This window comes from Podarcis pityusensis, assembly GCF_964106645.2.
Source record: "Podarcis pityusensis genome assembly, chromosome: 16".
Taxonomy (NCBI): domain Eukaryota; kingdom Metazoa; phylum Chordata; class Lepidosauria; order Squamata; family Lacertidae; genus Podarcis; species Podarcis pityusensis.
The window spans coordinates 9,943,950-9,971,483 of NC_138041.1; the positions used below are offsets into that span (position 1 = coordinate 9,943,950).

The 27,534-nt window shown below is 48.3% G+C and overlaps 1 protein-coding gene across 8 annotated transcripts in view; it reads right to left on the bottom strand.

Annotated features, from left to right (window-relative positions):
• Nucleotides 1-1,485: 1,485 nt before the first annotated feature.
• The window catches only part of LOC308464933 (lysosomal acid glucosylceramidase-like), a 44,823-nt gene continuing 18,774 nt past the window's right edge, over nucleotides 1,486-27,534 (bottom strand). For all 8 annotated transcript variants that reach the window (XM_080984640.1, XM_080984643.1, XM_080984641.1 and 5 more), the window contains exons 2-11: nucleotides 26,150-26,249; nucleotides 22,393-22,584; nucleotides 19,575-19,721; nucleotides 19,346-19,482; nucleotides 16,737-16,909; nucleotides 13,079-13,319; nucleotides 8,604-8,828; nucleotides 7,354-7,517; nucleotides 5,834-5,959; nucleotides 1,486-3,027 (exon numbers count right to left, since the gene is read on the bottom strand). In XM_080984640.1, the coding sequence (XP_080840766.1) occupies nucleotides 2,871-3,027; nucleotides 5,834-5,959; nucleotides 7,354-7,517; nucleotides 8,604-8,828; nucleotides 13,079-13,319; nucleotides 16,737-16,909; nucleotides 19,346-19,482; nucleotides 19,575-19,721; nucleotides 22,393-22,584; nucleotides 26,150-26,216 (1,629 nt within the window). In that variant the 5' untranslated portion in view covers nucleotides 26,217-26,249 and the 3' untranslated portion in view covers nucleotides 1,486-2,870. The remainder of the gene's footprint in view (nucleotides 3,028-5,833; nucleotides 5,960-7,353; nucleotides 7,518-8,603; nucleotides 8,829-13,078; nucleotides 13,320-16,736; nucleotides 16,910-19,345; nucleotides 19,483-19,574; nucleotides 19,722-22,392; nucleotides 22,585-26,149; nucleotides 26,250-27,534) is intronic.

The window sequence follows — 27,534 nt, forward strand, 5'->3', positions numbered from 1 at the left end:
GGCTGGAATATATATATTAAAAACCCACCTACAGAAATGTTCTTGGAGCTGAAATGTCAGTCCTATCGAAAGAGCTCTTGTATGTTCACTCTCCAACCAACCCCCCTGCAAAGCGAGTAAAACCTAGAATCCGTTTCCGCACTTTGTTGCCTAATGGAGTACATCTTCCTTTTTTTTTGTGTGGCTGCATTTCGTGAAATCATTGGACGAAATTTTCATCTTAAAACTTTGCACAAATAATCTTGGCTGGGTCTGTGGACAGATGACTGTTTTTGTCAATTTTCCCCCCTTTCGTTTGGTTGGCCTGAGCAAGGGAAGAGCTGTTTGAAGCGTAATAGTGCCTTCTGCAGCAATTGCCAAATAGCTGGCAGATTTCCTGTGAATAATTTTTTGGGGAGGGGTTGGGGGGTTGGGGGGGTGCTAATTCTGTCCTGTAACTTGGGAGGTGGCGGAGGCAGCTGTGGTGATGGAGCTTCAAGAGACTCCATCTGTCTTAGCGCCACCCAGGTGACCAAGAGCCAGTGTGGTGTAGTGGTTAAGAGTGGTAGACTCGTAATCTGGTGAACCAGGTTCGATTCCCCGCTCCTCCACATGCAGCTGCTGGGTGACCTTGGGCTAGTCACACGTCTTTGAAGTCTCTCAGCCCCACTCACCCCACAGAGTGTTTGTTGTGAGGGAGGAAGGGAAAGGAGATTGTTAGCCGCTTTGAGACTCCTTAGGTTAGTGATAAAGCGGGATATCAAATCCAAACTCTTCTTCTCTTCTTCTTGTAGGGGAAATACCATGTACACATTTTTAGCACTATGCAACAAACACTCTTTCCAAACCCAAAGGCTACCTCCTGTCTATCTCACCTACCTACCTCATCTCTTCCAAAACACATGCAAAACTTTTAATGGCGTATTCTATCGCTGTAACGCACCCTTAGGGAACCTCAGGGGTGAGAAGGGTGGGAAATAAGTAAACAATTCACTTTGAATGGGAGACTATTCCCAACCTCCTTTTCAGTTCTCTGGAAAACTCAAAATACCCAAGTTGATGGGAAAGGATGCAGGTCAGGGATACAGCACCAGCTTCGCATATTCCTAGTTCAATCTCTGGTTTCTCCAGGAAGGGATAGGAATGTCTCCTGCCTGAAATGATGGGGAGACGCTGCCAATCAGAGTTGCCAGTACTGAGCGGCATGGGCCAGTGGTTTGGCTCAGCTAAGGGGAAGTTTCCCTTGCGTCCGATGTTCTTTTGTTGTCCTTTATCCTAAGAACAAGCAATCTTCCATGCAAAACAAGGGGATTAATGCCTTCCTTTAAGATAGAGTATGGAAACCTCATGATATGTAAAATAGCACAAGTACAAAAATCCTGAATACAAAAGGAGGGATGTCATGGAATTCTACTCAGTATTGATCCAGAGCAGATTCCAGCGTATAGTTAGCAGAGTAAAAACTTAAACACGTTGCAAGATTCCCCAAAAATAGACCAGAGGCAATTGTATTTCATTCAGCAGAGCTTTACTGCTACTGAAGGCAAATGAACATAAAGGTCACAAATCCACTACATTCAGGATTGGCACTGTCCGTAAGAAATCCAATTGCAGCAGACTTAACTTAAAAATTCCAATAACTTATAATAAGACTGAACCTTAACACTATATACAGAATGCCACACCAGAAGGAAAAGAGATAGAATGAGAAAGTGTAACCTAGGCTCCTTCTGGCCTATTTTTATAGTCAGCATGCTCTTGACAGAAAAAAAAGAGAACCATTTAAGCCAGCTGTACTCAGCTTCTCTGAAGGAATAACCCAAACATCAGGAACCTCCTGCTTCTTTCTTTCACACAGAGAAGCTTCCAGAACCCTCTTGAATTAATTAGAATGAGAAAGATCTCTGCACATCAGATCAATACTTTCTGCACTAAGAAATGAAAACTGCCACTCTCTACTTCAAGAATAAAGCCTCCAAGCTTTTAACCCAGCTATAGACTAAACCAATTCCTCCTCCCACCCCCAGCACAAAACCCAAGAAGGAGCACACAAGTCCCGTCCTCGTTCTCTCTGCTTGGACCCCGTCAGCCACACGAATGCAGAAAAACATATCTGCGTTAGGGAGGGTTCAAATCACATTTAATGCTTGAAAAATGAGTGTCTGATTATAGCCCTGGGAAAAAGGAAGAGAGTTTATGTATGCCTTTTGGTGGGGTGGCGGAAGGGACGCGGGAATCTGTAAGCAGGCATCTCCTAGCCTCCCTATTCCAGGTCTGGGCAGAGTCTCACCTCCTTTCCACATTGTCCCAACAATTGCCAGGGGCTGCTGGACTGAGGAGGAATGGTGGGAGTCACTGCCCCCTTCTCCTGAAGCTTCCCAAGGGCAGGAGGACAGTATTGAGTTAGAACAGTGGTTTGCAGAAGGGCATAGTCCAGCGGGGGAAAGCTGGGAAATACTGGGTGAGGAACAGCTAGAAGAGGAAACACCAGGAGGGAGACATCTGGCAGATTCAGTGTCCTTGGACAGCATTCCTGACCCCCCTTCGCCTAGGACTAGACGGGCTCCAAGAGTGATAGAACAGAGAGCGCAGCGGCAACAAGCTCAGGTTACCCGACGTAGGAGTGGCACAGATTAATGGGGACAGAGCAGGGGAAAACCTTTACTGGGAGCACCGCCATTTCTAGAGAGATATGCATTCCTTTGTCTCTCGCTGTGATTATTAAAGAACTAACTGGTAAGAACGCTCCTTTAGTTTGATCTGCTTATTTACTGGCACCGGGGAAGGGATCTGATTCCCCGAAAGCCTGACAACAATCAGGCTCTATCCACGATCTTGAGGTTTGCAGGGTGAGGCAGGGGGAAGATTGAGGCTGCTTCCATGCATCCGGGTCACTTTGTGGGGAGAAGGCATTTCCCTTGCCCCTTTCCTCCGAGGCAGGTAGTGGACGTCTTCCACAGGTAAGTCTGGATGGAGTTGGCCGGAGCCACATCCTCAATGTAGCCAAGCTGACCATCTGAGATGCTGAAAGGCACATTCCAGATACACCTGAGGGAGAGAGGAAAGGTCTGGGTCAGGGGTTGGGATGGCGCAGGGCACAGAACCACCCCTATCCCCACCAGGGTTGCCAGGAAAAGGTAGGGGCACCCCTAGAAATATTTTATATAGTTTTTAATAATTTCATTATTTATAACCCACCCATCTGGCTGGGTTGCCCCAGGCTTCCTGGTGAATTTCTGCACTACTGGGAAGTGGGCAGATTGGGCATGCAAGGGGTGCCCTAGTATAATCCCTGGCATCTCCAGGCAGGGCTGGGAAAGACTCCCTCTTTGAATGCCCTAGAAAGCCAGTGCCAGTCCCCGCAGACAGTTCTGAGCTAGGTGAACCCATGGTCTATGCACCAGGTGATGAGCCCAGGTGGCAATGTGGGGGGCAGGCAGGGAAAAAAAGTACCGTATTTTTCGTTCCATAAGACACACTTTTTTCCTCCTAAAAAGTTGGGGGAAATGTTTGTGCGTCTTATGGAGCAAATGTGTGGTCAATCGCTGGCTCCCTTTCCGGCTCCAGCCCCTTGCCCAGGCCTCCATTGTTGAATGTTCTGCAGACGGAGGCTGTTTGTTTCCCCAGCGACATGTGACTGGCCAATTAGATTATCTGTCTGGAAACTGTAGAAACGGCTTCCTTTCCTTTCCTAAAGAAGCTGCAGAACTGTGAGTTGAACCCCATAAAAACAGGATTTTTCCCCTTTGCAAAGTAAGCTCAACAACTTTGAGCTGATCCTCAAAAAAACAAGGCTTTTCCCCTTTGCAAAAGAAGCTGCAAAACTTTGAGCTGATCCTCAAAAAAATAGAGCTTTTCCGCTTTGCAAAAGAAGCTGCACAACTGTGAGCTGATCCCCCCCAAAACGGGGCTTTCCCCCTTTCCTCCTCTAAAAACTAGGTGCGTCTTATGGAGCGAAAAATACGGTATATCTGAGTCCCAACAAGCCAGCAGTCAAAAGCGAGGCAGCTGATGGGGAGATGCAAACTGCCTTGCTTTCAACAAGAGGTAGGGTTGCCAGATCTCCAGGGCGGAACCGAAGCCTTCAAGTTTGTCTGGCCTGTTCTAGAGAGCCAGGATGAAGCTTGAGTCTCCATCTGGGTCAGAGCACCCAATATTTGTTTATCACTATTCAGAAGACTGTGCATGCAGCTGAAAGCCGCAGCCCAGCAGCAGCTAGCCTCAGGCTGTAGCATGGGTTCCCCGGGTCTCCTAGGTCATAGATTACCGTCGTAGAATTGTAGAGCGGGAAGGGACCACGAGGGTCATCCATCCCAACCCCCTACAATGCAGGAATCCTTAGCCCAACATGGGGCTCTGTGGGATGTATCATCACTGTAGCAGTCAAATATAACATTTCCTGTTTCCTAGAGTGGACGCACAGGGGAATGTTGCTCCAGACAGGGAGGACTTCCTGTCATACCTGTTCTGGAGCCTCCTCCCCCTGTGTGTGACCAGGTAGATGGGCGTGACTCTGGGAGACCCTATAAAAGGGCTAATCACGCAGCCATCTTCCTCTTTTCACCTTTTCCCATTTCCTCTTTTGCCATCTTCCTCTCTGCTGGCACAAGGCTCATCCTTACAGAGGATGGAAGCCACAAGGTAGAAATGTAACTGGAACCACAAGATTAAAGCCTGCCTTCAGGACACTACTGTGAACTGAATGTAAGTAAACTTTGCCATTACTTTTAAAGAAGACTGTTGTGTTGCTGTTATTTTTAAGAGAGGGAAAAGGGGGAATTTACCAGGAACAATCCAATCTGGACAAGTCAGACTGCATTGCTCAATTTACGTCCTTATCTCTCTCGCCCTGACCTAGCCACTGTGATCCACGCGACGGTCACCTCCAGACTGGATTATTGTAACTCGCTCTACGTGGGGCTGCCCTTGAGACTGACCCGGAAACTCCAGCGGGTGCAGAATGCCGCGGCGAGACTCCTTACGGGGTCCTCGCTGCGGGATCACATTCACCCAGTGCTATACCAGCTGCACTGGCTCCCGCTGGAGTACAGGATCAGGTTTAAGGTGCTAGTTTTAACCTTAAAAGCCCTATAAGGCCTAGGACCCTCGTACCTACAGGACCGCCTCTCCTGGTATGTCCCACGGAGGACCTTACGGTCTTCAAACAAAAACATCCTGGAGGTCCCAGGCCACAGGGAGGTTAGGCTGACCTCAACCAGAGCCAGGGCTTTTTCGGCTGTGGCCCCGATCTGGTGGAACGCTCTGTCACAAGAGACTAGGGCCCTGCGGGACTTGACATCTTTCCGCAGGGCCTGCAAGACAGAGCTGTTCCACCAGGCCTTTGGCCAAGGCACAGCCTGACCCCCTCCTTTGGTGATCCTCATAGAACTCTAGCCCAATGGTTGCCATTAATTTGATTTAAACTGATTTTATAATGAATTGATTTTAGAATGCTGCATTATTTTACTGTTGTTAACCGCTCTGAGCCAGGCTTCGGCTGGGGAGGGCGGGATATAAATAAAATGTATTATTATTATTATTATTATTATTATTATTATTCTAACAAAACCATCAACTTGCTTCTAACAATGTGCAAGGGAATGTGTTCTGCTTCTTGCTCACTAGCCGGAGTGAGGAGGGATAATATTTAATCAATATATCCTCACCTATGTTCCTCAACATTCCCACAGGCTCGAACCCAAGACCCTGAGATTATAAGAGTCTCATGCTCTACCGACTGCGTAGTTTTGCTGCAATGTGCTGCGTGCTCCAGCCCCGAAGTTCTCCCGGGGCCCCCAAATACATGCTGACAGCCAGGCAACCTGCTCTTCCTTCCCCAAGGCTGCGCACTCACTTGTTAAGCACAACCACCACTGCCACGCCATCCGGGCGTAAGAAGCCCTCGGTCTGTAGTTGGCACTTGCCCAGGAGGCTCTTGCAAGCCAGGAAGACTCGGACGGAGCCTTCCGGGATGAACTTGCTGGGGAGAGAAAAGAGAAATTAGGAGGAGGGTGGCGGGGAAAGAGGATTGACGCCGTGCTCTATACGGCAACCCCGTGTCATCGGTATATCTTTGCATCTGCATAAAAAAGTACATTTGGGGTGCGAGGGGTAGGGGGAGTCAAGGGGGTGGGTGAGGGGTGAAGGGAGGGGGTTGGTCAGGGGTAGGAGAAGGGCCAAGGGGTAGGCAGTAGCGACTAGGAGAGGCAACCCCCAGTATATCTTGTCTTTGAAATACTACTCAGGATTGATCCAGAGCAGAACTCAGACGTATAGTTAGCAGAGTAACAACTTAAACACGTTGCAGGATTCCCCCCAAAATAGGCTAGAGGCAATTAATATTTCATCCAGCAGAGCTTTACTGCTACTGAAGGCAAATAAGCATAATGGTCACAAATCCACTCTGTTCAGGATTGGCACTGTCCGTAAGAAATCCAGTTGCAGCAGATTTAAGCTTACAATAACTTATAATAAGTCTAAACCTTGACATTATAGCATACTATGTACAGAACACCACACCGGAAGGAAAAGAGATGGAAAGTCAAATCCAGGCTCCTTGCGGTCTATTTTTATAGTCAGCATGATCTTGACAGAAAGAGATAAGAGAACCAGTTTAAGCCATCTGTACTCAGCTTCTCTGAAGGAATAACCCAAACATCAGGAACCTTCTGCTTGTTTCTTTCACACGGAGAAGCTTCCAGAACTCTCTTGAATTAAGTAGAATAGGAAAGGTCTCTACACATCCGATCAATACTTTCTGTACTACAAAATGCAAACTGACCTTTCTGTCTGTATGAATGTGTATATTGTTCCATGCTATCCCATTCTCTAAGGAGAGCACACCCAGGTTTGTGTTTCTTTTTGGGAATGAGGGAGGCTGATATATGGTTTTTTTACACATATATCGTTACCTGAGCCTACGGTGGAGCCGCACACAGCATTAACAGCCCAAGATAATTATGACAATTAGCATTTTTAATTAAGCTTTAATTATCGTTGTTATGTACTGAAGTTCTCACCCTGGACCAGCAGGGGGATACTGTAGATAGTTGTGCAAATAAGGGATCGAAAGTGACGTTCAGTGATTGGATAGTTTTAGAAAATTGTTACAGTTATGTTGTACTGGAGCTCTGTATGAGCAGGCTGACTAAACCCTTCAGTTCAGTTCTGTTCTGGCCTGTGAATAAACAAGAGCTGTTTGAAGAATCGCTGTGTCGTCTGATATGTTCACCCACAACTTAACAGTCGTGATTACCAGAACCAAGATAGCTACGTGAAAAGGTACATTATGCCGGTGCGACGGGGCTTCTTTGATTACCCTCAGGGGCATCCTTGGTGGGCAGTTACAGCCAAAGTCACCCTCTGAAGCCTTACCTGAAATGAGCTAAGTGGTAGAACATGGGCTGCTTGTAGAACTCATCTTTTGCAGCATTCACGATGATTGGGCTGTCCACAAAGTTCTCAATGAAGTTGGGTCCCCCGCGCATATCCAGGGCCAAGTTCCAGTCGATCCAACCCACAACATGGTTGCTGATGTTCTGCAAGGGCTCAAAGGGCATAGGTCAGCCAGGGAGGTGGGAGGGAGGAGGGGGTGGCCCACCAAGGGGAAGGGGCAGGGGGCTCCACAGCAGAGCCTGCAAGAGGTCCCAAGGGTCCCATCTCTGGGAAAGGACTTCTGCCAGATTCCCCCCCAAAACCACTTCCATCCAGGGCTGGATCTACACTGACCTGTTTAGCGTTATTTCCTGCTATTATAATTATATTAGATACAGCGGAACCTCGGTTTTCAAGTATCTCGGAAGCTGAATGGCCCAAACCTGGAAGTGATTGCTTCCGTTTTCGAACGACTTCTGCTGCGTGTTTTTCTTTTTTTTCTCAATGGCTTTTGCCAACTGCCCATCGCTCCTCGGTTTTCGAACGTTTCGGAAGTTGAACGGTCTTCCAGAACGGATTATGTTTGAAAAACGAGGTTCCACTGTATGCCGTTCTAAAACATCACAGAGCACACGTGTTCATTAAAATGTTTTTTACCTTGGCTTTTTCCCATCAAGGTAAAGATGTAGGATGTCGTATGTCCATCTATGTTGCCAAAACCATTCATTAACCCTCCCTTAATGTTAAAGAAGGGATGCGGGTGGTGCTGTGGGTTAAACCACAGAGCCTAGGGCTTGCCGATCAGAAGGTCAGCGATTCGAATCCCCGCGACGGGGTGAGCTCCCGTTGCTCGGTCCCAGCTCCTGCCAACCTAGCAGCTCGAAAGCACACCAGCGCAAATAGATAAGTAGGTACCGCTCCAGCGGGAAGGTAAACGGCGTTTCCGTGCGCTGCTCTGGTTTGCCAGAAGCGGCTTAGTCATGCTGGCCACATGACCCAGAAGCTGTACGCCGGCTCCCTCGGCCAATAAAGCGATATGAGCGCTGCAACCCCAGAGTCGGCCATGACTGGACCTAATGGTCAGGGGTCCCTTTACCTTTAACGTTAAAGAACATGAGTGTAGATCCAGCCCTGACCTGCGTGGGCACCGCAGTGCGTTCGCTCACCCCCACCCCTCAGATGAAGATTTTCGGAAAGCTCCCTCTTCTCAAGTTGCTGCCACAGTGGGCCCATGGGTAGCAGTACCTTACCTCCAAGATATTCTGGCTATACTTGACGCCCCGGTCCCAGCTCCCGAGGTCCACTCTCACGACATTTGGTGGATAACCGTTACAAGATTCCGTGTAGAGCAGGAAGTAATTGGGGAAGAGGGAGTGTGTGGGATCCAAAGTCAGGCTCGGAAGGGTTGTGGGATCGTAGTACCAGTGGATTCCAATGCCTGCAATGTACCTGGCGGAACTGCTGTTTCCAAGGATCTGCCAAAGGAGGGGGGGAGGGCCAAAGCTTTAATTCTTATTTGCACCAGGGAGGAAGGAATTCGAGTGTCCTTTGCCTATCCCTTGGCTTGTGCAGTTTAAAAATATTGTCTCCCATCCCTCCACCCCACCTTAAAGATAATGGCAGGCTGATGTGGTTCTCCTTGCTCAGGCAAACAGAAGATGGAGTGCCGAGTCAAAAGCAGCGTTCCAAAATGATTGGGTGCAGCTACACACCCCTCAACTGCCCCGGTTTTGCCGGGGAGGTCCTGGAATTCGTAAAGCCATCACGACTTCTGACTTGAAATCGCCGCGAGGGAGAGAGAGGTGGTGGTGGCCGATCGCAGAGGCTAGGCAGGGTCTCCAAGGTAAATGCTTGCTTTTTAATGTTAGGTTAGGAATAAAAGGGGAAGCGGGTGGCGCTGTGGGCTAAACCACAGAGCCTAGGACTTGCTGATCAGAAGATCAGCGGTTCGAATCCCCGCTACGGTGGTGAGCTCCCGTTGCTCGGTCCCTGCTCTTGCCAACCTAGCAGTTCGAAAGCACGTCAAAGTGCAGGTAGATAAATAGGTACCGCTCCGGCGGGAAGGTAAACGGTGCTTCCGTACGCTGCTCTGGTTCGCCAGAAGTGGCTTAGTCATGCTGGCCACATGACCCGGAAGCTGTACGCCGGCTCCCTCAGCCAATAAAGTGAGATGAGCGCCGCAACCCCAGAGTTGGCCACAACTGGACCTAATGGTCAGGGGTCCCTTTACCCTTTACCTTTACCTAGGAATAAAAGAGGGGGGGAGAGAGGGGAAATGGTGAGTGGGGTGCGGTGGGGTGGTTATGTTTCTGTTCTTCTACTTAGTGTATGTATGGAGTTTTGTGTCAGTGTTACTTGTATGGGTTCTCTTACTATTCACTCATCGTGTATCCTTGGTGGTGAGAGTGGTTGGGGTGGCCCAGGGTGTGGTTGGTTGTCTTTGGTTGCCTGTAGTGAGATTTGTTTATGTGTGTGAGTGGGGTGTGTGTGTGTGTGTGTTTGAATCAGGTTAGCCAGATTGATTCATATGCTATTGGCGATTTTTGTTGGACTATGTATGTGATGAAGGAGAGCCATACCGGGGTGAAGGTGTCCTCTTCTATTTGGCCCCCTGTCTGTTTCAGTTTATCGGTTAGTTTTTCTAATAAGGCTGTTTCTCATACTACAGCGGTGCCTCGCAAGACGAAAAGAATCCGTTCCGCGAGTCTCTTCGTCTTGCGGGTTTTTTCGTCTTGCGAAGCAAGCCCATTAGCGGTTTAGCGGATTAGCGCTACAGTATTAGCGGCTTAGTGGGCTTAGCGGATCAGCTGATAAGCGGCTTAGCGATCAGCTGTTAAGCGGCTTAGCGATCAGCTGATAAGCGGCTTAGCGATCAGCTGTTAAGCGGCTTAGCCGATCAGCTGATAAGCGGCTTAGCGATCAGCTGATAAGCGGCTTAGCCGATCAGCTGATAAGCAGTTTAGCGGCTTGGGAAAAAGGGGGGGGGGAGGAAAAAAACCCCGCAGGAACTCACAAGACATTTTCGTCTTGCGAAGCAAGCACATAGGAAATTCGTTTTGCGAAGCACCTCCAAAACGGAAAACCCTTTCGTCTAGCGGGTTTTCCGTCTTGCGAGGCATTCGTCTTGCGGGGCACCACTGTATTTGATACCATTGGTCCATGATTACTCCTGACAGGTCTCTCCAGTGTCTGGCTATGTTGTTTGCAGCTGCTGAGAGTAATAATAATAATAATAATAATAATTTATTATTTATACCCCGCCCATCTGGCTGGGTTTCCCCAGCCACTCTGGGCGGCTTCCAAAAGAATATTAAAATACTATGTTACATCAAACATTAAAAGCTTCCCTAAACAGGGCTGCCTTCAGATGTCTTCTAAAAGTCTGGTAGTTGTTGTTCTCTTTGACATCTGGTGGGAGGGCGTTCCACAGGGAGGGCGCCACTACCGAGAAGGCCCTCTGCCTGGTTCCCTGTAACTTGGCTTCTCGCAGTGAGGGAACCGCCAGAAGGCCCTCGGTGCTGGACCTCAGTGTCCGGGTAGAACGATGGAGGTGGAGACGCTCCTTCAGGTATACTGGACCGAGGCCGTTTAGGGCTTTAAAGGTCAGCACCAACACTTTGAATTGTGCTCGGAAACGTACTGGGAGCCAATGTAGGTCTTTCAAGACCGGTGTTATATGGTCTCGGCGGCCGCTCCCAGTCACCAGTCTGGCTGCTGCATTCTGGATTAGTTGTAGTTTCCGGGTCACCTTCAAAGGTAGCCCCACGTAGAGCGCATTGCAGTAGTCCAAGCGGGAGATAACCAGAGCATGCACCACTCTGGCAAGGCAGTCCGCGGGCAGATAGGGTCTCAGCCTACGTACCAGATGGAGCTGGTACACAGCTGCCCTGGACACGGATTTAACCTGTGCCTCCATGGACAGCTGTGAGTCCAAAATGACTCCCAGGCTGCGCACCTGGTCCTTCAGGGGCACGGTTACCCCATTCAGGACCAGGGAATCCCCCACACCTGCCTGCCTCCTGTCCCCCAGAAACAGTACTTCTGTCTTGTCAGGATTCAATCTCAATCTGTTTGCCGCCATCCATCCTCCAACCGCCTCCAGACACTCACACAGGACTGTCACCGCCTTCACTGGTTCTGATTTGAAAGAAAGGTAGAGCTGGGTATCATCTGCATACTGATGAACACCCAGCCCAAACCCAGAGTAGGTGGGTTATGAGCTCTTCATGAAGTGAGTGGGCATTATTATCTTGGAACATGTTTAGTAGGGCCAGTTCTGAGGTGACCTCTAATACTTGCTTGGTTATTTTGCATATTTCTTGTATGATTGCTGTCCATAGCTGTCAACTTACAGATTTGAAAATAAGGGACCAGCAGTCTCGAAAATAAGGGATCAGCAGCCAAAATAAGGGATTTTAGTCAACCAGCAGCCAAACAAAGCCTCAAATGGTGGTTCCCATAGCACAGCAACCCGGCAAAGGGGATGCAGCAAGGAAAACTGCCGTCACCTCTCCGCTGGGAAGTGCTGAGCAAAGGCGAGTCCCCAGGCAACGCAGCTGATTTGATCAGCACAAGGCATGCAAGCTCCACCCCCCAGTCGTTCTTAGACTCCTTATTGGGTGAGCAACGCAGCCAAGCAACACAGTGGGAGCCTCCCTCCTCCCTGGCCAGTGGGGAGGGAGGGAGAGGAGCTGCTTCCTTTGAAACCCGGGAAATTTAAAGGACATCATCAATAAGGGACAGCAGTGGGACACGGCGCTGGGATAAGGGACTTTCCCGCCAAATAAGGGACGGTTGACAGCTATGTTGCTGTCCAGACGAGTTGGATTTTGGGACATTCCCACCACGCGTGGAGGTATGTGCCTGTGGAGGTGCATCCTCTCCAGCAATTTGGTGAGGTTCCTGGGCGTATTAGCGCTCGTTTCCTTGGTAACAGCTATAAGTGAGTTTCAGGGTGAGTTCTTTCCTTTTCGCTGATACAGGTTTAAAGGGAGGTTTAGACCACATTCTAGGCCATTGGGTGGGGTTAATCCAATAGCCTATGTCATCCTCTCATAGTTTTTTTATTACATCAAGTGGGTTTGTGGGATTTTGGAGCAGCAAGGTAAGTGCTTGTGGCCCGGTCCACATGGATCCTGCCTCTCAGCCCCTCACAATATAGTTGCCCGCTCCAGACTGGGCAACGCAGCCTGATGATGTCATTTGCCAGGGCTCCGCTGTGAACCAGAGGCAGAGAGACAGAGTGATACAGAAGGGCATGGGCTTAAAAGGGCCATGGTGCAGATTAGAGCCAGCGGCCGTGGTGGGTGAGAGGAGGGCAGGAGGAAAGGGAAGGAGGGTTGCTCCCCAGCACTTAGAGTCCTACCCGGTAACGTGCGAGGGAATGAAGAGGTGGCAGTAGCCCCTCTGAACATGTACAGAGTATTTCTGTGACCTTCGCTTTCCCCCAGCCAGTAACACCTTGAATTCCTCAGATTAAAATGTGGGCCACATTGGTGGGGTCAGTTTGGATGGCAAACTGGCATTTCAGATCGCCATGCGGCCTGCCTGCTCATTGGGATCTGGTGGAGGCGGACACCAGGGAGCCAAACAGCAGGCAGACCCAGAGCCAATTTTAGGTGGAGTCAACAATTGCAAGGCCACACTCCCACCATGCATTTCAGGCACTATGGCACCGCTTTGATCGAGCGCCGCTTTAATGGGAGATAGTGAACTGGGGACCTACCACTTTGGCCCAGTCGAGGATTTCGGACCTCTGGTCATCATACATGATGAGCAGGACATCTTTGTGGGAGCTGGCGGCCAGTTCAGGGCCCAGGTCTAGGATGATGAAGTCTCGCGCCTCTTCGGCCGTCTGGCGGTTGACGGGGAAGTCGCCACTGGGCGAGAGGACAGCACTGTTGGGCTCGTTCTGGGGTGTCACCGCCCAGAAGGTGATGTTGTGTCTGGCGTATTCATCCAGGAACCTGGACCCCAACAGATGGAGGAAAGAGGGGATGTTAGCCCCGGCGCTCAGTACATGAAAAGGGCCAGAGCTATGCTCTGGGAGGGGGCTGCGAGGGTCTCAGGGATTTTCTACCCCATCCCCAAATGTTCAGCTTTAAATTTAGATTAAAGTTTCTATTCCTTTTGCTTACAAAGAGGCAGCGGAGCAGTTGAGTAATCCTGGACTTTGGGGTTAAAAGTCCTAATGCAGGCCTTCATCCTTTAGAATTTAAAGTTTTGTTGGTAATGGGCATAGAACCTTCTTTACTGCAGATTATTATTATTATTAGTATTACAGTGGTACCTCAGGTTACATACGCTTCAGGTTACAGACTCCACTAACCCAGAAATAGTGCTTCAGGTTAAGAACTTTGCTTCAGGATAAGAACAGAAATCGTGCTCTGGCGGCACAGGGGCAGCAGGAGGCCCCATTAGCTAAAGTGGTGCTTCAGGTTAAGAACAGTTTCAAGTTAAGAACAGACCTCCGGAATGAATTAAGTACTTAACCCAAGGTACCACTGTATTAGTATTATTATTAGTTGTTCTTGTTGTTGTTGTTGTTGCTGCTACTACTTTGTCCTCCATGAAGGGGGTTCTGGTAAAAGTGTTGGCAGGACCTGAGAAATTTCTGTCTGTTGACATCGGAGGACAAAAGCTCTTAATATATGTCTAACATTCTGGACTTTTAAGTACCGCATTGCATTAATTCCTATGAATGGAACTGAAGTTGCCTTCAGCTAGGTAAAGGTAAAGGGACCCCTGACCATTAGGTCCAGTCGTGGCCGACTCTGGGGTTGCGGCGCTCATCTCGCTTTATTGGCCGAAGGAGCCGGCATACAGCTTCCGGGTCATGTGGCCAGCATGACTAAGCCGCTTCTGGCGAACCAGAGCAGCGCACGGAAATGCCGTTTACCTTCCCGCCGGAGCGGTACCTATTTATCTACTTGCACTTTGACGTGCTTTCAAACTGCTAGGTTGGCAGAAGCAGGGACCGAGCAACGGGAGCTCACCCCGTCACGGGGATTTGAACCGCCGACCTTCTGATCAGCGAGTCCTAGGCTCTGTGGCTTAACCCACAGCGCCACCCGCGTCCCATTGCCTTCAGCTACAATAGCCCTATTCCCCCTGCTGCTAACGTTACATCTTCCACTTTCCCAGACACTTTTACAGTGCGGAAGCTGCTGAAATCGGAAATATGTCTATTACTCTGGTTCATTTCTTTTAACCAGATCTTGCTGTGCACTGATGATGCAAATGCACAAGTTGGACTTTTGCAGTGTTATTTACTTGGAAACTAATAGATGATGCCACTAGATGTCGTGATGTACATTTAAAGTGCAGATTATTTGTGTATGTTTTTCCACCAGGAGGCAGAATGTTGCACTGTGATCTGACCACTTGAATATTTCACATCAGCTAATATATCCCATCATCAAATATACAGCATATAGTGCATATAATAACAACATTTTACTATGTTTTTATATATGCTGTAAGTCACCCAGACTGGCTGGAGAAACCCAGTCAGATGGGGAGGGTATTATTATTATTATTATTATTATTATTATTATTATTATTATTTTAACTACCCTTTGCCCTAAGTTCCCAGGGTGGGTTACAACACAATATTAAAAACAGTTTGAAAAAACTTGAAAAAAGGTGGGTCCTAAAAAAAAAAATACCGTATTTTTCGCTCTATAAGACGCATCAGACCACAAGACGCACCTAGTTTTTGGAGGAGGAAAACAATAAAAAAAATATTCTGAATCTCAGAAGCCAGAACAGCAAGAGGGATCGCTGTGCAGCGAAAGCAGCGATCCTTCTTGCTGTTCTGGCTTCTGGGATAGCTGCGCAGCCTACATTTGCTCCATAAGACGCACACACATTTCCCCTTACTTTTTAGGAGGGAAAAAGTGAGTCTTATAGAGCAAAAATTACGGTATACAGCTCAGGTCTCAAAAGCCAGGGCAAAGAGATGCGTCTTCGGCATTTGACAGAAGCTGCATAATGAAGGTGCCAGTTGGATCTCTGTGGGCAGGAACTTCCACAATTTAGGGGCTGGCGCAGAGAAGGCCCTCTCCCAGGCTGCCACCTGCGAGGGTTGCCATATTCCCAACAGTGAAAATCCGGCTATCTTTTTTTGGCAATGCTGTTGAGCTATTTTAAACGAAAATCGCCTCCCACGGCACTGCCTCCGACTGTGTTTGTTCAGGGCTTTAAACTGTGCGAATGGTGCATCCAAAATACTACGCAAAGGGTTAATTCTGTAGCATAAGGATGTCTCACCACAGAAGGCAGTTTGGTCAGTTCGCTCAGCTATCGACCGCTGAGTGAGTTTTAACTGTGAGAGCAGCAGGCGTGCGGTTTGCATGTGGCCGTGTGCCTCAGAGTCAGTCTGCAAATATTAGCCAGTCTCAGATATGAATTCAAGTAAACATGTTTCAGAGACACAAGTTATTATCTACCTGCCTTGTACATTCAATCTGACAAGGACAAATATGCCGAGTCAAAGCCGTGTGTTCTTTTAAACTCTAAACCAGTGGTTCCCAACCTTTTTTTTTTTTTTGGCCATGCCCCACCTAAGCAGATGTTAAGGAAATAAACAACTATCTACCCTTTATAAGGTATCTGAAGTCAGCCCAGTTTAGGGAAGTTTTTAATGTTTGATGTTTTATTGTGTTTTTAATATCCTGTTGGGAGCCACCCAGAGAGGCTGGGAAAACCTAGCTAGATGAGTGGGGTATTATTATTATTAATAATAATATAATTATTAATTATTATTATTATTATTAATAATAATATCCTGACACACACACACCCGTGACATATAATTTTTATTATTAAAAAAGTGAACTATTCATGTGGAGGAAGCCTAAAACGCCATTCACTGTTAATAACTCATTCTCAAATTGCCCCCTCCCCAAATCAAATTGCCCTCCTGTGGGGCCTGTACCCCACGTTGGGAACCACGGCTCTAAGCCAAGTACCTCGCACAGCCTTTCCCCCGAGAGAAAAACAGTACAACTAAACAGGGTCAAACGAATTCCACACAACTCTGTAAAGTAGAATTACCACATAAACAACAGCATGAGATGCTCAAATTGCAATAAGCCAGCCTTGTTATTCTGGGGGGACCTCTCCTTCTGCTGAGTGGAGCATTTGCCCTCCCCCCCCCCAAGTTCTTGTTGGGGTAATTTGGGATTGCATGTGAAATTGCATTAACCGCTTGGCCTGCGTCTCGGGTACCCCCACGTCTCAATTCGGGGTCAGGGCGCCAGCAGCGTTGGGCTGTTTGAGGCAGCTCCAAGCCACGGGTCTCTGTGGCACGACTCATCCCATCCTCCCTTTCTCCAAAGAACGTGTGTGCGCATCTGCGCTGGCGGACCAACGGGTGTTACCTGACGAAGTAGCGGGCCCACGTTTTGTGGTACATGTTTCCGGCTTTCCCCTTCAGCCTCGATTTGCCCTCCACCTTGCCGTTGACTCTCATCCAACCTGGGCTAGACCACGGACTGGCAATAAGGGAGAGGGGTCGCTTAGATAAGGCCAGGATGCGTTGAAGTAGAGGGATCTACGGGGAGAGGTGATGGGGATCCAGTGAGCAGATCCAGGAGCATCCCAGAGATATTGAAGCAAGAAAACGGGGGCTACCCTTATGCTATTCATATAATCAGTTATCAGTAATCAATATATTCATATATGCTCACACATAACAGGGCTTACAGTGATTTTATAATCCATTTGAATCAAGAAAAGCTTTTGCCTAAGCTAACTGCAAACTGCTTGGAACCACAAGTCCAGAACCGACCTTTTACCTAGAAACATCCTTGCACCCTAGAGGAAAGGGGGAGCCATGAATCAGAAGACACTGGTACAAACTCCCCCTCAAATCCAGGCTAAAATAGTCCACGAAACAGGAAGGGCCAAACCACAAAAACTCCCTACATGAGGCAGAATGCATAGGGGGAGGTAGCGCCAGGAGATTCCCTCCCCGAGTCTCATTTCCCCGTACTGTGAGAACTAGGGAAAGGGTCAGACTGTGCATCATTGTGCAGACAATGGAAAGCAGAAGTTGGGAGTGAACTCTGTGCACGGCCAGGGGCATGGCAAGAGGCGCTAATTGGTTATTTTTCGCTGGCGTGCGTGACTCTCTCATGATTGTCTCATGATCTGTGATTTGCTCAGGTATATAACCTCAGGATTTGTATGCTTCGGGGTCCCAGTCTTTTGGAAAAGATTCCAACTGGGTCCATTATTGCTCAGCAATAAACCCTCACCTTCTTTTTCTCCAAAGCTGTGTCGGTCTGGTCCTTGTTCCGCCCTAAGTGGGTACCACTATATTTTCATGTGCTTCAATATTAGGGCCCATACCTGAGGCCTAGGGGGCCAGCCCCAGGGACGTCATCGAGCGGGGCAGGTTAAGCATGGAGCGCAGTCCCTGGGGGCATGGCATTCAAATTTAAAACACAGTGTCTAAACCAGGCTTCCTCAAAATCGGCCCTCCAGATGTTTTGAGACTACAGTTCCCATCATCCCTGACCACTGGTCCTGCTAGCTAGGGATCATGGGAGTTGTAGGCCAAAAACATCTGGAGGGCCGAGGTTGAGGAAGCCTGGTCTAAACAAACGAGGAATTTACATTGCTGGATGGAAATGGAGGCAAACCTTTGCTAAAGGTCCAGCGAAGGGAGGGGATCCTTCCTTCTTAACCTGCTTAGGGAGGCCGGGTGGAGATTGTGCTCTCATCCACCTGGGGGGATGGGGGCGAGCAGGAAAATCCCTATAGACTTCCAAGTTGGGTTTGGGGGTCTGGCAACATCCACAGCCCCACAAAAAGTCACCCCATTGGCCAGGCTCTCCTCTCCTGAGTAGCCTCTGGAGGAATTGCATAAGCCCCTGGGGACTGAGGGGATTTGTAGTTTTAGGGTGTGTGTAGGGATGGAGGCGAAATCCGGTTTGGTTTTTGTCTTTCAGCGCAACACGCACTAATACGCATGGGCTGAGGAAGAGAAATATCCGCCGGAATGGGCACTTCTCTTAAATTTGCAATAAACCAAATAACGTTTATCAAAATGTGTGTTTTAGGGGGAAATGTTGGGGTGGGAAATCCATATTGTATACATATGTATATACAGTGGACGCTCGGGTTGCGAACATGATCTGTGCGGGATGCATGTTTGCAACCCGTACCGTTCGCAACCAGCGTCTGCGCATGCGTGGGTTGCGATTTGGTGCTTCTGCACATGCGCAAAGCACGATTTAGCGCTTCTGCATATGTGCGACCTCCAAAACCTAGAAGTAACCAGTTCCTGTACTTCCGGGTTTTGGCGATCCGTAACCCGGAAAAGCGCAGCCTGAAGCGGCTGTAACCCGAGGTACTGTATATACATATATGAATATGTATACATTCATGAAAATAAGATACAGAAATACATTATGTTAGGGAAATCTACTTGCAGAAATGTGTACAGTGGTACCTCGGAAGTCGAGCAGATTCCATTCTGGAGGTCCGTTTGACTTCCAAAACGTTCTGAAGCCGCGGAAGCCAAATCGGGCGTTCGGCTTCCAAAAGAGCATTCGCAAACCGAAACGCTCACTTCCAGGTGTGCGGCGTCCGGGAGCCAAAAACGTTCGACTCGCAAGGCGTTCAGGATCCAAGGTACTTTAGGGGGAAAGTGCATCTTAAAACACTGGTGAATTTTCACGAACTGTCCTGTGGCTGTTCCACAAAGCTACATTTCAGTTTTTAAAACAGAATTTCTCGTCGTAACTTTAGCTCTTCGTTGTTGTAAAACAAGCCTGAACTGCAGTTTTGTTAAGGGTGCTGAGAGTCCTTAGGGTCAGTCAGAAGCCTTTCGTGGCTGTTGAAAGCATCAGCATAAAGCTTTCATTTTTGTGGTGTGAATGTGACCTCAGGTTGGCCCCTGGAGAAGGGAGTCTGCTATTGGTATCTGGGAGAACCACAGGAGGGGACCAGAGGCCTCCTCTTTCAAGCCAGCTCCACTCACTCTGAACCTGGTGTCCTCCTGCGCCAGGCTGAAACATTTCAGCTCAAAGTCGTCGGGGCAGTCGTCGTCGTAAGAGTACGGGCGAGTGGAGAAGTCCGAACAGCCAATGGGCAAGCGCAAAAGGTTGTACTCGATGCCTGCAGCGAGATGGGGAGGGAAACAGGGGACTTTAAGTGAATCGATTTATGGATTAAATAAATGCAAAATACAAACCTCTGGATTTGCTTACCGTCTTTGGAGAAGTAGGACCGGAGCAGGCGCTCTTGGGCTGGTGGAGACAACTGCAGGATATTAATTGAGGATGAGTCTGTGTGGGAGCCTCCAAAACCTTTAATACACTGGTAGTGAACACAGGGATTGTAGGAATACAGGAGCCCTTTGGAGGAGGTAGAGATGGAGGGAGTGAGTTAGGTCTGGGAGAAGAAGAGGTTACTAGAGCTGCTCGTAGCCTGCTTCCCTCTGACCCGATCTTGGCCCCCAATTGCCTCTAACCCAGCCCAGAATCGCCCCATGTCCATTGCGGTGGGATGGGGAAGAAAGAGTTGCTACTTCTTCTTCCTCCGCCCTGACTGAGAGCAGGAGGGTTGACTCCCAGGGCCGTCTTTACCCAGGGGTGCAAGGGGTGTGGGGCACCCGGGCACCGAATTCTGGGGGGCGCCCAGCAGCAGCCGTGGGGTCAGCTGCACCTTTGACATGACTGATGTCACGCTGCCGAGATCAGTCGTGCCAAAGGTGCCGCTGACCCCGAGTGAAACACTGCAAATTGTGTTTTAATTTCATCACTTACAGTTCAAATTCATTTAGAGAATTCATTATAAAAATAACGTTTATTTTCGCTAATTGTCGGCATTTTCTTTGACTAACTACTTAGTACTTAGGGCTCTACTTCACATGCGTTTCAGCAATCGATTTTAGTTTTCAATTTCTGCAAAAAAGCACCTAGAGCGCACAGACACTATGAATTCCGCAAGCTGCATTTTTTCTTCATTTTGCGACAAATGCTAAGCGAGAAACACATTTTGGAGTAATTAGAAATTCATGGGGGCTAAACTAAATTTGGGGGCGCTGGGCAGATCTCTGCACCCCGGCGGCGCTTATGCTAAAGACGGCTCTGTTGACTCCTGCCAGGTTTTGTTTCGCCAGCATGTTAGGGATCGACATAGGAGGCCCGCCCTGACACAGGTATTCTGGGATCAACGTGGAATCAATCCTCCTTGCCCCGCAAATTGGCCTGATGTGGTTCAGGATTTGGCCAAATGTGGTACGCTGTCCTTTATTGTGTTATAAAAATTCTAAAGCGTCACAAATAAAATCAATGTTCCTAAGTGCACAAGGTAAACATGCATACTTATGCTCATAAACCGCATGTCTGAGGTATTGCAGGAGAGCAATCCCAAAGCCAGGACGCAGGTGGCGCTGTGGGTTAAACCACAGAGCCTAGGACTTGCCAATTAGAAGGTCGGCGGTTCGAATCCCCACGACAGGGTGAGCTCCCGTTACTCGGTCCCAGCTCCTGCCAACCTAGCAGTTCGAAAGCACCTCAAAGTGCAAGTAGATAAATAGGTACCGCTCCGGCGGGAAGGTAAAGGGCATTTCCGTGCACTGCTCTGGTTCGCCAGAAGCGGCTTAGTCATGCTGGCCACATGACCTGGAAGCTGTATGCCGGCTCCCTTGGCCAATAAAGCGAGATGAGCACCGCAACCCCAGAATCTGTCACGACTAGACCTAATGGTCAGGGGTCCCTTTACCTTTTAATCCCAAAGCCATCTTGGCTCTCTTAAAAAATGACCCCAGATTATTTTCTCTGCAGTAGAAGGAAAAACATTTCCCAATGGTTCTTTTCACTTGCAATATCCTTCCAAGTTCCTGAGAGTGGATGGACTTCTCACATGAATAGAGGAGCTCTGGGACAATTCAAGAACTAAGCTGTATTTACCATTTCAAAACAGTGGCCCAAACAGGCCAAGATGGGACAGTCAGAAAGAATTATCAGGTATCTTGACAAACAGGAAACAAGCCAAACTCTCTCTGTTGTAGACGTGCTTGTAGGTGGTCTTTGGCTAAGGGGCTGGGCAATTTCTGAAGCCCTTAAAAATGGTCACACATCTTTGTTCTGGCTCCCCTCACCCTCTTGCAAGGTGGGGGTGACTCTGTTGCAACAGAAAAATAAACATCTTCCTTGCTTTGACTGGTTCCTGCCTCCACTCATTCTCCTCTGACCAATAATGAACTTAAAGAGTTTGTCTGTCAAAGCCAACCCCAAATTCTTCTTATATCGATCTATATTTATTGAGAGCGTTTGTACCCTGCTCAAAAAAAAGGCGTAAAGGTAAAGGGACCCCTGACCATTAGGTCCAGTCGTGGACGACTCTGGGGTTGTGGCGCTCATCTCGCTTTACTGGCCGAGGGAGCCGGCGTACAGCTTCCGGGTCATGGGGCCAGCATGACTAAGCCGCTTCTGGCGAACCAGAGCAGCGCACGGAAACGCTATTTACCTTCCCGCCAGAGCGGTACCTATTTATCTACTTGCACTGGCGTCCTTTCAAACTGCTAGGTTGGCAGGAGCAGGGACCGAGCAACTGGAGCTCACCCCATCGCAGGGATTCAAACCGCGGACGTTTTGATCGGCAAGCCTTAGGCTCTGTGGTTTAACCCACAGTGCCACCCGCGTCCCTATGCATGAAGAAATTGAATGCAATTTAAATAAAAACATGCAAGAAATTAAAGCATTGCAGTTCTTGTCTGCAGGCTTACAGTCTAAGAAAACATGACATGCAAGGGAGACGGGACAAGAAGGGAAGAAAGTAGGAAATTAAATCGGGCACCAGTTATTAGGCAGTTATAATGACCAGCTGGCACAGCTCAGGGACAAGAAGCACCTGATGGAGCTGGGCTTTGGGGATGGCTGATGAGCCTCACTTCCCATCTCTCTCGCTGAGGCAGTCTGGTGGCACAGCTACTCCCAGGCAACAGCGGAGGAAGAGAAAGCCTGATGGAGTGGCATGTTTCTTCCTCCAACCCACCTGTTTAGAGAAGGCCCTCCTTACCTGAGTGTTTCCTGTTTGCCAAAAGCTTCCCTTTGCTTCGCTCCAGGCGCTTGCCAGCCTTGCTGCTCAGGTACTTGACGAAGGTGCCTTCGGGCGGGAGGGAGAGGGGGCCCATCATGTCGCAGTAAGTTGCGTTGCAGACGCACACCATGGCACCAGGGCCGACATGCTTGGGCGCGCAAGGGGAGCTCGCTAGGTGAGAGATGGAAAAGACACAAAGCTGAGCAGCAGGAGGGAAATGGCTCCTTTCAGAGGGGGTGCTCTGCACATGCTCTGAGGTGGCCTTCCCTAACATATTTATTGTTGTTGTTGTTGTTGTTCAAATTTAACAACCAATAACTGTTTTCAGACTCTCCAAGTGTCCCTATTTTCCAGGGACAGACCTGTATGTACAGAAGCCGTCCATTTCTGTTTTGATCCCGGAATGTCCCCCTTTTCCTTAGGTAAAGGGACCCCTGACCATTAGGTCCAGTCATAACCGACTCTGGGGTTGCGGCGCTCATCTCGCTTTATTGGCCAAGGGAGCCGGCGTACAGCTTCCGGGTCATGTGGCCAGCATGACTAAGCCGCTTCTGGCGAACCAGAGCAGCGTACGGAAACGCCGTTTACCTTCCCGCCAGAGCGGTACCTATTTATCTACTTGCACTTTGAGGTGCTTTCGAACTGCTAGGTTGGCAGGAGCAGGGACCGAGGAACGGGAGCTCACCCCGTCATGGGGATTCGAACCGCCGACCTTCTGATCGGCAAGCCCTGGGCTCTGTGGTTTAACCCACAGGGCCACCCGTGTCCCCTTGGACGTCCCTATTTTCATCGGAGAAATGTTGGAGGTTATGTGTTTAGCCAGGGCATTTGCTGACTGAAGGCTACTGTTCCAGGCAACTCAAGATACCTGGATGGAAGACTGCTTTTAGCCGTAACTGCTTTTAGAATGTTTGTATTTTATTTTATTTTATTTTAACATAAATTGCTTTTGGAATGTTTTAACTGTTTTAAGATGCTTCTGTTGTGTTTGTGCTTTTAAATTGTGCCCTGGGCTCCCTTGGGGAGGAAAGGCGAGGTATTATTTCAACAAATTACAAAATAATAATTGCGGTTTCTCTTTTTTCCTATCTTAAGTTCAGCTCACCACATCTGGGTTTGGGAAGGGTGAAGCTAATTGCAGTTAATTGCTATAACTGCTGTAGGGACGCCCACAGATCCCTCAACATTAGTATAAAAACAAAAAAAAGGAGAAATTCTGGTTGTACACACTGGAAACATTAACACTACAAGGCCTCAACCTTGAGGACAGCACCAGTGTCCCTTAGCTTGCACCCCCTCCAACATTTCTCCGATGAAAATAGGGACATCCTTCAAAAATGACAAGCGTAACAGTCTGGGATCAAATCAGAAACTGGGACTTCTGTAATTCCAGGACTGTCCCTGGGAAATCAGGACACTTGGAGGGTCTGTTATTTCCTGAACTGACGTTAATACAGGAAAGACAGGATCCTATTGTTAATAATAATGATAATATAATAATAGAAAAGTTGAAAGGGACCATGAGGGTCATCTATTCCAACCCCCAGTTGGAATCTCTTGCCCAAGGTGGGCTCGAACCCACGACTTTGATATTAAGAGCCCCATGCTCTGCCAACTGAGCTCTCTCCCTCTGCCCTAGAGATGAGCAGATTAATAATAATAATAATAATAATAATAATAATAATAATAATAATAAATTTATTATTTATACTCCGCCCATCTGGCTGAGTTTCCCCAGCCACTCTGGGCGGCTCCCAATCGAGTGTTAAAAACAATACAGCATTAAATATTAAAAACTTCCCTAAACAGGGCTGCCTTCAGATGTCTTTTAAAGAGAAGATATCTGCTTATTTCCTTCACATCTGAAGGGAGGGCGTTCCACAGGGCAGGCGCTACTACCGAGAAGGCCCTCTGTCTGGTTCCCTGTAACCTCACTTCTCGCAATGAGGGAACCACCAGAAGGCCCTCAGCCCTGGAACTCTATGTACATTTAATAATAATAATAATAATAATAATAATAATAATAATAATTTATACCCCGACCATCTGGCTGGGTTTCCCCAGCCACTCTGGGGGCTTCCAACAAAACATTAAAATACAATAACCGATTAAACATTAAAAGCTTCCCTAAACAGGGCTGCCTTCAGATGTCTTTTAAAAGTTTGGTAGTTATTTTTCTCTTTGACATCTGGTGGGAGGGCGTTCCACAGGGCGGGTGCCACTACCAAGAAGGCCCTCTGCCTGGTTCCCTGTAACCTGGGGCTCTTTGGGGCTCTTTGTTGGCACTGTTCAAACTGGATCAAGCCAAGGGGCCCATCTAATCCAGAACCCTCTTCTCAGAGGGCCCAACCTTATGCCTTCATGGGAAGACTGCAAGTCAGGCCAGGGTGCAAGGGCATGGAATGGGGGTGACTGCTTCCCCAGCCTGACTCTTCCAGAGAAGAAGGAGGCAGCTCAAAATTACAACAGGGGTTTGAGTGAAGCTCACAGCTCAGAGGAAGATGAGGGGGAAAGTTGGGAAATAATGGGAGAGGAGGAGGAGGATGAGCGGGCAGAACCAGAGCAGCTGGCTGACACGTTATCACTAGAAAGCATTCCAGACCCACCATCTCCCAGAACCCGGCGAGCCTTAAAAGTAGGAGAGCAAAGGGCTCAGAAGCAAAGGGGCCTCAGCGCCATCCGTAGAAAGGATGACGAATTAGGATGTGGGAGAGAAGGGGAGGGGAGATTTACTCCGGGCAGCGCCATTATTCCAAGAGGCTGCATTTCCAACCCTCTCTCTGTAAATATTTTATTTTATTTTATTTTAATAATACAGCAAAAACAGAACATCAACAGAAGGGGGTGGATGAAATTTCAAAAGAAGAAAGAAACACAGTTCAAAAACATTGAAAACAAATATACTTGTTGCATAGCATTCCCACCCACGGCTTCTCTCTGCCACAATTCGACTTCTTTAAATCTCTATCTCCACATTTATCCTTGCATTCTCCAAATATATCGTTGTTTGTACTTCTTTTATCTCTTTCCTTTTCCAGCTCGTACATATACTTTACATTCTTATCCTAAGCATATTAGCACATCTTTCTTAGAAAAATATTTTAACATATACTGTATTTTTCGCTCTATAAGACACACCAGACCATAAGACGCACCTAGTTTTGGGAGGAAGAAAACAAGAAAAAAAAAAATTCTGAATCTCAGAAGCTAGAACAACAAGAGGGATCGCTGCGCAGTGAAAGCAGCAATCCCTCTTGCTGTTCTGGCTTCTGGGATAGCTGCACAGCCTGCATTTGCTCCATAAGACACACACACATTTCCCCTTACTTTTTAGGAGGGAAAAAGTGAGTCTTATAGAGCAAAAAATACGGTAATCTTCTAAACATTCTCTCTCTCTGTAAATATTGAATAAAAGCAGATGGTAAGGACTTTTCTTTGTCTTATCCGTTCCTGGCGACCTGCCTTGGGGGTTGGTTCCACTGCCGCCTGATACTCCAGCTCCCATCAGCCCCGGTCGGAATGGCCAATGGGCAGGGATGATGGGAGTTGTAGTTCAGCCATGTTCTTGGACTCCGACTCCCATGAGCTTCAGCAGCAACTGGAGAGCACCAGCTTCCCCTCTCCCTGAAACAGAGGGCTGTTCTCTCTAGAGCTGCCCTTAGATGACCCAGCCCAGCAGCGCTCTTGAATCTTTATGTCTCCCCTCCCTCACAGTACAGTGGCCCTTTCCACTCACCTGTGGCACCTGCGACCACCTGAAGGAGGAAGAAGAGGAGGAAAAGGCTGGCCCCCACAGTCCTCATGCTGCTTTCGTCAAATCTTGAGAGAAGTCGCACCTATGTGCAGAAGGGTTGAGACCTGCTTATCAGGAAATCACACACACACACACACACACACACTTTGACGTAACCCAACAACTGCCTTGCAATGTGACAAGACCCAGCGCAAGATAGGGAGCGTTTCCCAACCTATGTGCCACGTTGCCTTCTGCAAAACCTTCCAGGGGCCGTGTGCCAGTGGTGTGCGGTGTCAAAGGAAAAGTGGGTGGGGCAAATAATGCCAGTCTTACCTTAGTGCAGTCATATCTCATGTTGAAGATATATACGATATACGATATCTTTATTGTCATTGTCCCATGCAGAACAATGAAATTGAAAAAAAGATGCTTCAGGTTGAGCGTGTTTGGGTTGCGCTCTGCGGCGATCCGGAAGTAATGGAACGTGTTACCTCTGGGTTTCGCCACTTGCGCATGCGCAGATGCTCAAAATGGCATCACGCGCATGCGCAGAAGCGGCGAAACACGACCTGCGCACGCGCAAATGCGCAGACGTGGGTTGCGTTCTGCTCTGGATGCGAACGGGGCTCCGGAATGGATCCCATTCGCATCCAGAGGTACTAGTGGTACCTCGGGTTACAGATGCTTCAGGTTACAGACGCTTCAGGTTACAGACTCCACTAACCCAGAAATAGTACCTCAGGTTAAGAACTTTACCTCAGGATGAGAACAGAAATCGTGCAGCAGCAGTGGGAGGCCCCATTAGCTAAAGTGGTACCTCATGTTAAGAACAGTTTCAGGTTAAGAACGGACCTCCAGAACGAATTAAGTTCTTAGCCAGAGGTACCACTGTATACAGTAGGCTAGTTTTGAGCTACACATTCAGACACCCAATTCTCTACCCAGGAGGCATCGTGAGAGGTCAACAGAACAGTAGAGTTGGAAGGGACCACGAGGGTCATCTAGTCCAACCCCCTGCAATGCAGGAATCTCAGCTAAAGCATCCATGACAGACGGCCATCTAACCTCTGCTTAAGAACCTCCAAGAAAGGAGAATCCACCACTTCCTAAGGAAGACCGTTCCACTGTTGAACAGCTCTTACTGTCAGAAAGTTCTTCCTGATATTGAGTCGGAATCTCCTTTCTTGTAACTTGAAGTCATTGGTTTGAGTGCTACCCTTCTGAGCAGGAGAAAACAAGCCTCCTTAATCTTTCACATGACAGCCCTTTTGATATTTGAAGATGCTCCATTAGTCAAGAAACAACGCTTTGAATGCGTTATAAACATGCAACAGCAGATGGCACCAGAGAGCAAAAAAAATTCTATGTGATTTTTACATAGGGTT